This window comes from Sycon ciliatum, chromosome 7 (genome assembly GCF_964019385.1).
Source record: "Sycon ciliatum chromosome 7, ocSycCili1.1, whole genome shotgun sequence".
Taxonomy (NCBI): Eukaryota; Metazoa; Porifera; class Calcarea; order Leucosolenida; family Sycettidae; genus Sycon; species Sycon ciliatum.
Genome location: NC_088649.1, coordinates 22,796,240 through 22,810,584, shown reverse-complemented (window position 1 = coordinate 22,810,584; position 14,345 = coordinate 22,796,240). Strand labels below are relative to the sequence as shown.

The following is a 14,345-nucleotide window of genomic DNA, read 5'->3' as shown; positions in this document are numbered from 1 at the left end:
TTTTTATTTTCCCATAGTTGCAGGGAGGCCTACTTGTAGTTGTTGCCATAGGTCATTACTTCAAACATTTGGTTGGCGACGGATGTGCGTAAATATCTACGGCGTGATAAATTCTTCCTCAGATTTTTCTCTTTCATATCCTGCACGGCATGATTTACTCAAACCCAGATGCATAGCAGCTCACATGTGTTACAGTGCATGGCATACATGAAAGATCAGTGCAGTGTACAATGTAACCTCAAGAGTATAATTATAACTCCCCAAGAGTGTGCAACTCCTGATACCCTTTCTATGGGGTACGTCGACGGCGAAAACTCCCATCACGTTGTCCAGTGTCGCAGTTGTACGTTTCCAGCCCCTTTTTAGCGAGCAGCGGAGTAATAAAAAAATAATCTCTGACAGAAACTCACTGCGGGTATGCAAACCCCAGCAAAATCATGGCAGATATTCGGATTGCACGCACGCAATCCTTCGTTTGTGCGAAGTACGAACGTATCAGAGACATGTGATATGAGTTTTCGCCGTCGGAGACTCCATGTGCAGAGTTGCACACTCTTGGCTGAGTCTTGGAGGGTTATATACTCTTGGTAACATGAAGTCTGTGGACTCCACAATCTGCGCAGTCGACAACGTATTTGTGCTACTGTCAGAGTCAGTACCGTACCGAGTGCTCAGAACATGTGGGGTACAGGTACACACTTCACACGTCCTTTCGACCGCAATGCATGGCATGCATCGCACATTTTCGTTACACAACCCTGACCTTGAGTCGCAAGTAGGCGCATCTGCGTCGCAAACTGCCATGCGAAGTAGGCGCATCTGCGTCGCAAACTGCCATGCGATAAGGGATAAATCATGCCCTGCCGTGCTAACTTATATTTTTGGCAGAACGATTTTGTTTTTAATCAATGATAGCCGTCTAGGCTAAGCTAAACCAAATGAGTACATGAGCAAGACTGTGCAAACCCTTATACAATCATGTAGGTGGCTTTTTATGATGCAATCTATTGTGACTATTTACTATTGTTTCAAGTTATTGAGCAGCTAGCTAAACCCTCCTGGATATTGTTTGCTCTGTACTTTGCCGGCGACAAGACAAGGAGCCAGATGCCAGTTCTCGACTATGTAGCTGTCATTTTAAAGACGGAGATAGAAAGAAGGACCCTACTATATTTCCACGAAATAAGGATAAGGCGTTTGGTTTTCAGGACCCTGAACCAATGCACAGAAGGTATGTAGTCTAGGTCAATGTATGAGATTTGTATATTGAACTTGATGTTCTTCTGAAGCGATTTCTAAATTTGTTTTGAGATCCTCCTAAATGAAGTGTGCTATGTGAATTCTAGTAGATGGACCAGATCAGTATTTCATAACACTGTGAACCATCGACGGGCAATCTTTCATTTTTGTTTTGCTTCTCACTGTCTCTCCATTATTTCGTGCAGAAAACGGACTGTAAAGGCATTAGCTGTTGATGATACGGACAAGGACGGTAGCGAACCAACTGAAGCTGACCCGTTTGAAGCTGAACGTGAAGCTGCTGAACGTGAAGCTACTACAATGCAACGCCTGCTTGAACTTTTCCAACGCATCGACAAGTCAATCCTCGAAGTGAAGTATGATAAGCTGAAGGCTGAAGTTAGTGCCTTAGAAAAGCGAAAAGCGAAGTTGGAAATCCAGGTCTGTTTCGAATTTATTTCCCGGAAAGCTGAACTTGTCCGGCACTACACCGGCTTGCCGTCTGCTGACGATTTTCGTATCCTGTTTCGTCTTTGCAAGAGGTTCCCGATAGAGTATCACCAGGGCTGGCGAGTGGAGCTGGTACCAATGGAGCTAGAGTATCACTAGGGCTGGCGAGTGGAGCTGGTACCAATGGGGGTCCAGCTCCTCATTCTGACTGACCTCGGCTTACGTTTCGGCACTTCGCACACCACTATATCTAATATCTTCCATTCATGGCTTTCTGTCCTTCATACTGTTCTCTATCGAGGCATGCTCCCGTCGCAACTTCCGTCCGTCACGAAAAACAAGACTTCTCTACCCGTCTGCTTCTCTACGTTCTCCAGTTGTCGTTTAATACTTGATTGTACTGAAGTCGAAATTGCAATTCCAAGCCGTATGGACACTCAGACGTGGACCTATCCCCACTACAAACATAAAAATACATTCAAAGGTCTTGTGGGTGTCGCACTGAACGGTGTTGTCAATTATGTCAGTCGCCTGTACCCAGGTTCAACCAGCGACAGAGAAGTCGTTCGCCACTGTGGAGTGCTGTCAAAGTTGAGAGCCGGTGACATGGTACTTGCCGATAAAGGATTCCTGATCCATGACTTGATGCCGGCTGGTGTTTCTCTAAATCTTCCTCCTTTTCTCACTACTCCTCAGTTTACAGCTGCTCAAGCAAATGTAACTGCCCGAATCTCAAGAGCTCGGATCCATGTGGAGCGAGCCATACAACGCATAAAGATCTTCGCCATTCTCGACTACATACCCTACCAATACCGTTCTTTCTCCACCGAAATCTTCCAAGTCTGTGCAATGCTAACTAATCTTTGTAATCCTCTCATGAAGCAGATTGAAGCTGGTGACCTCAGCGCTGATCCTCCATCAGAAACTTCTGAGCACACCGACATCTCTACTCTCACACCACTGCAAACCCCTGCTGCTACGCCATCACAGAAACTGCCCATCACACCCGACATGGTGAATCAGTTATTCGCAGTCCTGTCAGCATCAGCCGCAGCACCGTCAGCCAAAGTACAGTCAGCATCAGCCGCAGCACCGTCAGCCACAGTACCGTCAGCATCTGCCAGAAAGACAGGCAAGAAAAAGGTTTTGTAGAATTCCTCAATACGAGCCAAATTTCCTGACCAGGTCGGGTCAGCCCAAATTGGGATGATCACCGTCTCCAACGGAGTCCACACGACAAGGTCGCATACTTCACGACCTGTCAGACATAAGTTACCTTGGATTTGATGGAAATAATTCCATCCAGATTCAGTTGACAACTCAAGGGATAAGTTAGCAGGAAAGGAAGAAGACACTGACAAGAAGAAGGTCTTTTCCTTCGCCATAGCTGCAAGAGATGTCGATCTTGCCGAGTACGGACACTTGACCTCGATGAGCTTTGTTTCGCTAACTACACCATCTGGGGAACCACGAATGAGGCCACATGGTGCAAGCCATAAGCCGCTGGATCTCACAGACACATATTCACACTCCTCATAGCATGCAACAGCCGTACTTTCGTGCATGAGGCCGCACTGGATGGCCTTTTGCCCAGACCAATCATACTGACCAAGAAGGCGGGTAAACAAAGATTTAGATGAATTGCACGCTCTTGGGGGTTATATACTCTTGCTAATATCAAGAGTCTGCCTGTCTTCTGGCACATGCGAATACGTGGACTTACTGTTGACGTAAACGCGGATGTGCGTATACTAATATCAATAAGTATATAAACAAGAGTGTGCAACTCGAGGATGGGTTGGCCCACGATTTTTAATGTGCCCAAGCTCATGGTGAAACAGAAATGATTCCACGCGGTTCGAAGAGTGTGCATTTTCTCCACGCTGGACCAGCCTTGGTTCTCCACTGAAAAAAGTGGCGATGCTAGATAACGGTACTAAAGACATTCTAAAACAAACAAAACGCAGAACTGGGGGCCAGGGGGAAGACAGCAGCCTAGGCTTCTGGTCGAAATCGAAAGAAATATATGTCTCCTCCACTATTTTTAAAGCTGTTCACAAGAGCTCGAGTGGGTAGTGGATCCAGTTCATGTTGCACGTGATCCCGTGACGTAGGACTTTCAAGCCCTATACCGTTGGTATCGGTTATACTTATAGCGTGGGTGTTTGAAAACGACTTTCTATTCTTATTTCCGATATTTCTTGCACACGATAAATAAATCAAGTGTTAAATACCCGATGCATGTGCGCAGAAGCAGGAAGATCATCGTACAGGCAACGTAGTGCTACTGTGCATGCGGCTGGTCATAGTCCCATAGCCACACCATGCGTCTATGCAACATGCCACACCATGCGTCTATGCAACATGACACACCATGCGTCTATGCAACATGCCACACCATGCGTCTATGCAACATGCCACACCATGCGTCTATGCAACATGCCACACCATGCGTCTATGCAACATGACACACCATGCGTCTATGCAACATGACACACCATGCGTCTATGCAACATGACACACTATGCGTCTATGCAACATGACACACCATGCGTCTATGCAACATGCCACACCATACGTCTATGCAACATGCCACACCATACGTCTATGCAACATGACACACCATGCGTCTATGCAACATCACTAGTCTTACCATGCGGCTATGCAACATCACTAGTCTTACCATGCGGCTATGCAACATGAGCTACATGACCACAGTAGTTGAAACCTGCAACACTACAGTACGACGCAACACGAGTCAGATCAGAACTGCATTGGGCAGATGGTATTACTCCAGGCAATACCCGTTGTACAAATCTGGCATGTTTCGCTACACAAAGTCCATTCTTAGGACCGAAATATTCTGCTATACGATAACATTGCCTGTAAGAATGAATGTGCACTTGAAACCCATGATTGTTATGATTGTGAAAACATGAGAGTTCATTCCTGTAGGCAGTATTCTTTTACACGACCACACTAGTATAGTACAGTAAGTATCGTTTATAAAGTGACCGGATATAATGATATACCGGTTATAGTGATAGAACACGTCAAAATCAAAATCAAATCAGAAAAATACAGCTAAAATATCACTATATACACTTTTATCGGCTATACCGATATATCGCTTATTGTGATGGACTTCAGGAAGCAAACCATATCAAATGTACAGGAAAATATCGCATATAATGATCAAGAGTGATGATCACAAAACAATTGTGTTTTTTTTGTGTTGGCCGATTTTTCTTCACTGTTTTCTGACCAGACAACATTCGCTCCTTGATCGCATCTTTTTGCTTGATGATGGTTGAAACGCTCGACTGAGGCACACCAAACTTTTTTCCTACAGCAGACTGAGACACGCTAGGGTTTCTCTCTACGAACTCTACAATTTCAGCTTTCTTCTCAGTGGGAAGACAAACTCTCTTTTTCGGCGGAGGCTCCATGACCAGACCTTTCACTGGGGAACAACTTGGCAACTAAACAGGAAGGACAGCGAAGCCCAGACTTTCAGGTTAGCTACTGTCACGAATGTCACTCGACGTAGGTCTACTCATGATCTCTTTTTGATCTCGTTGGACACCGAGTACGCGAGTACGGATCCAGCTCAGGCTTTTTTTTTGGAGAACACGCTGAAGAAGCAGCCATGCCACATGATGTATCGAAGTACTAGTACATGTTCAGTCTGTACCAGGGAATAGTAAAATGTATTTTACTACTCCCTGGTCTGTACTCGTACTGCGCTGCCATGCACTGCTCTGTGTCATGCACCGGTACTCAGTCTGCGGAGCATGCATGCACTTTCAGCATGCTTTTTCCAGCGTGTACGCATCATTTCATGTGCAGTCATGTGCCATGTGTCGGTCAAACATGCAAATCGGCTATAGTGATGCACCGGATATAGTGATAAATTTTCGAAAATCAAAAGGGCACGTTATATCCGATATTTACTGTATAACTTTTTCTTCTTTTTTACTCCCCGAAAGATAGTTACAAATGATAAGATACACAGTTAGTAAATATACAAAATTTCGGCGCTGCAAAAGTTCGGCACTTCACGATTTTTGACATTTCGGCGGCGATTTATTTTCGGCGTGGGGTAGAGGGCATGGTATAGTGCGACAGATGCTGTGAAAAATTTCATTGGCGTTTTAATTTAGGCGTTTTGGATCGGTGCCGAATATAGCCGAAATTAAATAGCTGCCGAAAATTTGTATACTGTAAAACGACAAACTTTCGCGGCGGCTAAATTTAGCGTTTTGGAAAACTGGACCAGTTAGCGGCGATTAATTTTAGCGATTTTACCTTCCACCGAAAATCAAAGAATTTTATTTTACGAAGCCTCGGAGTGCTGGGCGCAGAGTGCATGAAGAATGAGGGAAGAAATGAAAGAATGAAAGAAGGAATCAAGGCATCAAAGAGAACCATAAGGTAAGTACTAGTACTGAGAGAAAGGATGGCACGTTCGAAGAGGGATCATCGGAAGACTTTCTCTTCGAACTGCTGAGCCACTGCGATACTCATCGCGATAAAAATAATTCAGAAGACTTCTTCGAGCAGTACAACACTAAAATCTACGCAACAGCAAGCTGGCCAAACGCTCCAAGAAGTTCAACAACACTTTCCACAACACTGAGACATTCTTCAGTCGATCGATTTATTCTCTTCTAGTTCAAGTCGCCGTACTCCAACGACAACTAATGAGTAATGTTTGTTACTTGCAAGACTGGTGAGTGGTGTTGGTACGTAACCCGTCGTTGCAACAGCTGCGCTCTTTGGTTGGACATAGCCGGCCGTGCAAGCATCGATCAGCGCTGTGAATGTACAGTCAGTGCTAGTGAGTGATACATGCGCGCGCACGTAGACCTACTCGTACGACTCGTACTGTACAGATCTGTTGCAAAACGATCGATCATCGACGCATCGATCGCGTAGTACAAATAATAATTTCATATTCGCGTGTCAAACTTTCGCGATTCGACCCTGCTCGCGAAAGTCGCGAAAGTTAATCGCTCGCGAAAGTTTGTCGTTTTACAGTATTTACAGTATTGGACATGTACAATCATGTACATGTACATGCAGCAGTACAGTTGGCACCTATGACATGAATAGTATAACCGATGCGCACTGTAGACTGTAGTACTTCGAAGTACAGTACTCAGTAGTACTGTACTGTAGTACATTCTCATGGTACATTGTATAGGGCTTGAAAGTGCTACGTCACAGCATAGCAACAATTTTAAAAATTCAAAATTGGATCCACTTGGATCCAGTTTTTGTATGGATCCAAGCACATTTCAAGCGGTCTTACCCACAGCATGGCGATGTAGCCAGTGAAACTGACTGATTTGGCTACTGGGGGCGGGGTTACAACTGGTGGTGAAATAAAAGTCACACATGCATGCGACATGAGTGGGTTGCTATGCACCCACATACTTAGGCAATAGCAAAGTCACACCTTAGTGGATCCAAAAATAGAAATCTGATGTCAACTTACTACTCCCTGGCCGTTTTGACGTCATCACTTTCAAGCCCTATTAGATAAACCTTGCTTTTGTTCAAACATGTTGCTGGTTGACAACATGTAGCAAGGTGGAGGACACCGTGTTCGGAAACAGAGACCTTTCTACCAACCGTGGATGGTTGGTAGAAACATCTCTGCTTCCGTACACGGTGACCGTGTCTTCCACCGTGTTACATGCTGTCAACCAACACCATGCTAGTACAATAGGCTGCACGCATTACACATCAAATACAACAACTTCAAGTAATCCCTACCTCAATTCTGCTTCGTCCACGTTTTCTGAGAGTCCACCTACGTGAAGTCGAGCTTCGCTTGCCATTATTATTGCAAACAACTCGAGCAGGCGACAAAGCCAATCGTAATTTCCAATTCAGGCGGACAGGTCTAAAAATTACATTCACGAGCAACCAAAGCCTGTGTGACAAATGCCTCTTCCAAAACTCTGAGAGTCGCTTCTAGATTGCGAGAAAGAAGTATGTGTGGTCCTTGAGGTAGCTAGTACAGGCACGGCTTAGTGAAGAAAGACAGGACAAGCTAGGAAAGGCCGCTAGTGCACTCTGCAAGCGCTGCGCCAGAATGCTTTGCGAAAAGAAGAGGAATGAGCCTGATTCTGTCATGATAGTCGGGTACTTGTACTAGGCGTGGACTTGCCTTTGCGCTGATTCGCTCGGCCAGCAATGCGTGCGTCAGGTACAGGTGTCACCAAAGATCGCCCTCACACTGTGGCGCTGATGCAGTGAGGGTCTAAGACTAGTACTAGTAGTACTAGGAGTAGGCTACTGGTACTACTGCTTGCCATCCCGCTGGCGCTGGAACCTTCATGTAACTGACTACTGTATACCGTAGGTCTCCACATTCTTGACGTGATCATGGTGATCTTCAGTCGAGTATGACTTATACTATAGTCGATAGTTATACAACGATTATGATTGTAGCTATTGACTATTGGTAGTAATCATGGAAATGCTGTAGCTGTGTTCACTGCATGCTGCTGCCACCGGAAACACTGCAACTCATTACTAGTTACTAAGTCTTACAACTAACTGTTACTTACAAGTACAAGTGCAGGTGACGTGACTTTTGTCTGTCATCATTTGGCCAAGTAACTACGCGTTGTCAACAAGCTGTGGAGAAGTCTGTCGTCACAGCTTCTTGACTACGCGTAGTTACTTGGCTTTTAAAAGTACGGCACTTGTATTTCGTAGGTTTCCAAATAATTCCAGTGGCGGCAGCATGCAGTGAACACAGCTACAGCCTACACGTATTCTGTCATGATGATTGATGGTCAGGTGCATGTGCATTGTACATGATTGTACTAGCCTAGGTGTGGGCTTGCCTTTGCGTGGATTCGCTCCGCCAGCAATGCGCGCCTCAGAGGTCACCACGGTCGCCCACACCCACGCTGTAGGTAGCGCAGCCCTGGTGGTCTCAGAGTGCTACTGAGTACTTGCCACCCCGCTGGCACATTTAGTTATTTTTTGATCATGTCACCACGTACTTGTAGTGAATTCTGCACATTCTTGACGTGATCTTCAGTTGTGTATGACTTACACAATGATTAGGTAGCTATTGCCGTATTGGTAATAATCATGGTACTACTTATGCTGTACTGTCTACACTAACTGTGTTCAATGCATGCTGCTGCCACTGCACTGGAAACACTACAACTAATAATAAAATTATTAATATTTTTACTTGTAGTACAAGTACAGGTGACACGGCTTTTGTGTCACCATTTGGCCGCGTTGGCAAGAAGCTGTGGTGAAGTGTGACGTCACAGCTTCTTGACAGCGCGTAGTTACTTGGCCAAATGCCAAACGGTGACAAAGAAAAAAGGCGTCACATGCACTTTGAAAAAAGTACTACTATTACGGGTACTATTACTAAGTCTTGTACTGTTTGTAGTGTTTCCAGTGCAGTGGCACCAAGCATGCAGAGAACACAGCTACAGGCTACAGCATCATTTTGACTGAGGAACGTGGTCGACGTCTAGTGCGCGAGATAATAATAATAATTATTAGTAATTTTATTTCACACACAACAGAGGCGAAAGGCTGTGTTAGCTGAAACATTAAAATTTCATGCATCGGAACGACCATCAGACAGCAGCATTCACTATCGAATTCTCTACGAGCAGGCCTAGATATTTGATGCTAGTGTGGAAGTTAGTGCATATGTGCGAAATGAAGACGTGGCATTGGGACAGTGGTATTGACTTGTTTTGTGAAAGTTAACGGCTGCCCTGTTATCGCCTCTATTCTCACCTATATCTGTTAACTTTCACAAAACAACTCAACACCACTGTCCCAATGCCACGTCTTCACTTCGCACAAATGCACTAACTTCCACACTAGCATCAAATATCTAGGCCTGCTCGTAGAGAATTCGATAGTGAATGCTGCTGTCTGATGATCGCTCCGATGCGTGAAACCTTTTAAAGTTACAGCTAGCTAACACAGCCTTTCGCCTTTAGCCATTGGCGGACTATGCTCGGCCAATCGTCAAATTATGCTTTTGATTATGCCACAATTATGCCAACAACTATGCTGAATTATGAATAATAATAATAATTTAATAATACCAAACCAGTTAATAATTTAATAATAGCTATGAAAAGTATGAATGCCGCAGACATCACCACGCAACATGACAATTTGTTCAAGGTTTGGTTTTGTGTGTTTCCAAAATCGATTTTCACGCTCCGATCATCAGTGGAAATACGGAACTAAAGAGATCAAGGGAAAAACAAAGGTAAAAAATCCAAAGAAGTGTGACACATGACGGGTAACTTGTGGTAAGTATTACAAAAAGTGAGAACTAAAATAAAGAGTAAGTGTGACAAACGGGCATGAACAGTGCAGAAACAACTCATGAACACGGGGTGCAAACTCACGAAAATAACCAAAGTGCTAAAACATGTTCTTTTTGCTTACACAAATCGGGCTTATGCTGTGCGGACACCGCAGCACCCTCCGGCGCTTGATCCGTGGGTCCAGAGACCACGGAGGTCGACCGCCAATTATTCAATCGAAATATATGCTAGGAATGGCCAAGGCCCACGCGGAGCATCGAAGGAGACCGGAAGCCGGGAGCAAAACGGAACACAATCTCGGGACGTAGATGAGGTAAGGACAGTGCCAGTGGCACGGGACAGACGTAGGAAGGAGAACATGGATGGTATCAGACGACTGACTGGTGGTGAATATGAGTTGGGTGATGATGCGGCGGATGACGAGGATACAGATGACGGCGAGGATACAGATGACGACGAGGCGGGTGATGACGAGGCGGCGGATGACGACGAGGCGGATGACGATGAGACGGCTGGTGGTGATGGTGATAAAACGGACGAGGAGGAGTCAGGTGGCAGGGAAGTTGATGGAGCTGATGAGGGTGAAATTCGTAAGAAGTCAGCTGTGTACTTGCATTTTGTTATCTCGTCCCGATTGTTTGAGTGTGTATGATGATTCCACTTCTCTGTACTGTGTCGTGCCCGTTATGTCCAGCAGTTGAAGGTCCTTGAAGCTGTTTGTATTCGTACGCATAAGCCCGATTTGTGTAAGCAAAAAGAACATGTTTTAGCACTTAGGTTGTTTTCGTGGGTTTGCACCCCGTGTTCATGAGTTGTTTCTGCACTGTTCATGCCCGTTTGTCACACTTACTCTTTATTTTAGTTCTCACTTTTTGTAATACTTACCACAAGTTACCCGTCATGTGTCACACTTCTTTGGATTTTTAACCTTTGTTTTTCCCTTGATCTCTTTAGTTCCGTATTTCCACTGATGATCGGAGCGTGAAAATCGATTTTGGAAACACACATACCCAAACCTTGAACAAATTGTCATGTTGCGTGGTGATGTCTGCGGCATTCATACTTTTCATAGCTATTATTAAACTTTTATCTCCACGTAGATTATTTGAATAATAATAATTTGAAACTCGGATGTTGAGCCATAAATAAATGTAGAAGAGAAAAGGACATATGGATACGAGTTAAGAGTAACTCTCCATCACTGTAACATGATACTATATACAGTCAGAAAGTGCAATAACTAGGCACAAAACTGACAGAGTACTGAGACATTCGACCTCCTGACACCTAACTTCAACACATCTCCGTAGCGCTAACCGACAGCCTTCCAACTTGGAAGGTTCAAGGTTATGGAAAGACCAAAGAGGGGAAGGCAAGCGCAACGAAAACGAGCAAAAGCTACAGTCCCAACGGAACAAAGAATGTCGATTGTTACTGGACGATGACGAGACCAGTACGATATTTGACAAAGCGGTCTAACTACAATTCGAAGCAGCAAAGCAGCACACCACCCAACTTGGGTGGGTCATAAATATCAAAGATAAGTAAAGAAAGGGAAGCTTTGCGAAAACGAATTGTACAAGCCGAAAGCCAAACTCCTACAGTACTCCTCATGCATGACATTGTGATGGACTAGTTGACTACAAAACAAGTTGTTTCACACGACGTGCGTTTCGCCGTATGGTTCGTGACGGCTCATCAGGTGTGCAATTTTGTGTAGACACGTAACACTTTTTAGCACTTGATGTAGCAATGACAATGTAGTCATGTCAGGTCAATGACTATCTACATGTACGTATGTACTTCGAAGTACGTGTGCCCAATCAAAGTTGTGGCAAAAATTCGCAAACAAAGATTTGCAAGGAGGAAAATGTTCTGTCGAAAACATAGAGAGTCACGGAGGCGAAGTGAATGTCGAAAAGCCGAAGAGAAGTTTCTCGTTGTGCCTCAGGCTCTGAAGATAGCGTCACTAGTCTAGTAGCGATACGTAAATAGACGCCAATCCTCAGATATACATGCACTAGGACCGGGCTGAAAGAGCAGCTGCAAGCAGAAAGAGATGTATATTGTTCCGACGAACTGCCTTTGCGGAGTCCAGCCGAACTGGCTCGAAAAGAACTGGAATTACTCTTGGATTCAGCACCAATTCTGATTTCGTTATGAGCACTCTGCAGCAGCGCGTGTCTGAGTTTCCTGATGAAACACGTACAGTTAGACGTGGACAGCTGTACTCCCAAGACAATAGTGACTGAGTCAAGTGCTATCAACAAAAAAGAGTACATGACTCTTGTCAATGTTGTCACCCAGTTGTCTATGCAACGCCACAAGGAGAAGAAGACTACAAAAGTAAATGCAGTAGAGCAGCAAAATAATCTGGCCACATTTTTTTAAGGCTTACCGCAAATGGAAGGGATCTGGATCCAAAATCAGCCTAATATCTGCTGTTTCAGATGAAGAGATTATTCACAGAACCAATGCAGTGACAGCTTGTCTGCAGGCAGGACTACCAGTTGCCAAGATAAACCTCATCCCAATGATCCCTAACATAGTTTACACATGTCACTCCCTGGATAACGGCGGGACAGTGTAATGATATCATATACACTATTCACTCAGTATTCAGTCATAAAAAATATAATAAAAATTTCACGGTTCGCGTGAGACTCGGCTGGAAGCTGGGCTTTCCGCATCCGTAGGAACGCCACCACCCTTCAAGGATCAAGGCGCAGATGCAGCTCCTAAAGCTAGGCATGGGCGGGTAATGCTAGTTATTTGCTGCGATAATGCTAAAGGCAATGCTCATAATATGAGGATATAATGCCACTTATAATGCTCACACTACTCCATAATGCCAGTTTGAAAGTTGGAAAAGTCGATTTAAGAAGGCCGTCTTGGCAGCATGTAGGCAGCACGTAATCAATCATGCATCCTGCCTATTTGGCTGCAGCGCATGTTGTCTGAAACAATCCACTGAGAAGGTTGATTTGCAACGTCAGGTCTCCGGACGAAGCCGGACGGGCAGATGCTCAATTTTTGGAACTGGACCTAGCCAGCTTCATGCATGACACCGTTGTCGACCGGCAATGATGCTTGTAATGCCAAATTTGCATGTGAAATGGTGTTATAATGCCAGCATTATGCCGCCTGGAAAAAAGGGACTATAATGCCAGCCATAATGCTAGCATTACCCGCCCATGCCTACCTAAAGCGGTGGGAGGTGAGTAGATCAGCTCACCAGAAAGTGGTCAAAGACCGAAAATCCCATTCAGTGACGATGATGATTCACTGCATCCATGTTTTCCTCGTGCCAGGCCACGAGTTCCCAATTAACTGTGGGTCGCAGCACGGCTGGAAAAATCCTTCCGCAGCCATAGCCCTGCGTCAAAGCTGCAATGGAGAGCAGCCACTGGCGAATTGAATATTTTTTATTATTCTTTATTTCCACGATGGCCCATGGCCAATAAGGAAGATAATATGATTCAAATCAGTCCAGAATCATATAAAATCAGTCTAGCAAGTAAGGAAATCAACACATTGCAGGGGGATGGGGTCACGATGGGGTACAGTGTGAGCTACTACAGGAGCATATGGATGATAGAATGAGGCTAGACGCCATTGATTTAAACGCATGCTTGCTATTTGTTTCACGCAGGTCGGGGGGTAGTTGGTTGAAATTGTGAAGGGATAGGTTGATGGGTGAGTTGGTGTGTCGGTATGTGTGTGATGTTCTCAATGTGTATGTTCTCATGTGTCGTAGTGCATATGGCTGCTCTGTGATTGGTCGTGCAAGGTGAGGCTGTTGCAGGTGAAGGGGAGCGCGGATGTACTTGATGTTGTGGGCAAGAGTAACCTGTCGTAAGAGTTGCCGGGAGACTAATGTGGGGAGTTGGAGATGATGAAGAAGTGAGCTGTGATGGACTGGTGCAAAAAGGGGGATCCGCAGGCAGATACGGGCTGCTCGTCGCTGAACGCGTTCTAATTGGTCCTTCTGTGTGCGGGTGGTGTTGGATAACACGAGACTGCCGTACTCCATAACCGGGCGAATGTAGGCGGTGTAGATTACGAGCAGACTGGGGGTGTTAAGTTGGCCTCGTGTTTTACGAAGTTGGTGAAGGAGTTTTTTGGATTTGTTTATTATGTGCGTGACATGTGAGTTCCATTGGAGGTTGTTTTGTAGTATGATTCCAAGGTGACGGTGTTCTTTGACTTGCTTTAGGGGTGTGCCATTAAGAGTGATGTTGAGTTGGTGGTTTGGTGTGAACGACAAGGTAACGGTCTTTGAGGCATTGACGAGGAGGTGCCATCTGCGCAGCCAGG

At 45.1% G+C, this 14,345-nt stretch overlaps 1 protein-coding gene across 1 annotated transcript in view; it reads right to left on the bottom strand.

Annotated features, from left to right (window-relative positions):
• LOC135821187 (nucleolar protein 8-like) overlaps positions 1 to 7,839 on the bottom strand; it is a 43,686-nt gene extending 35,847 nt beyond the window's left edge. The window contains exon 1 of the mRNA XM_065334256.1: positions 7,471 to 7,839. Within this exon, the coding sequence (XP_065190328.1) occupies positions 7,471 to 7,535 (65 nt within the window). The 5' untranslated portion in view covers positions 7,536 to 7,839. The remainder of the gene's footprint in view (positions 1 to 7,470) is intronic.
• Positions 7,840 to 14,345: the final 6,506 nt, after the last annotated feature.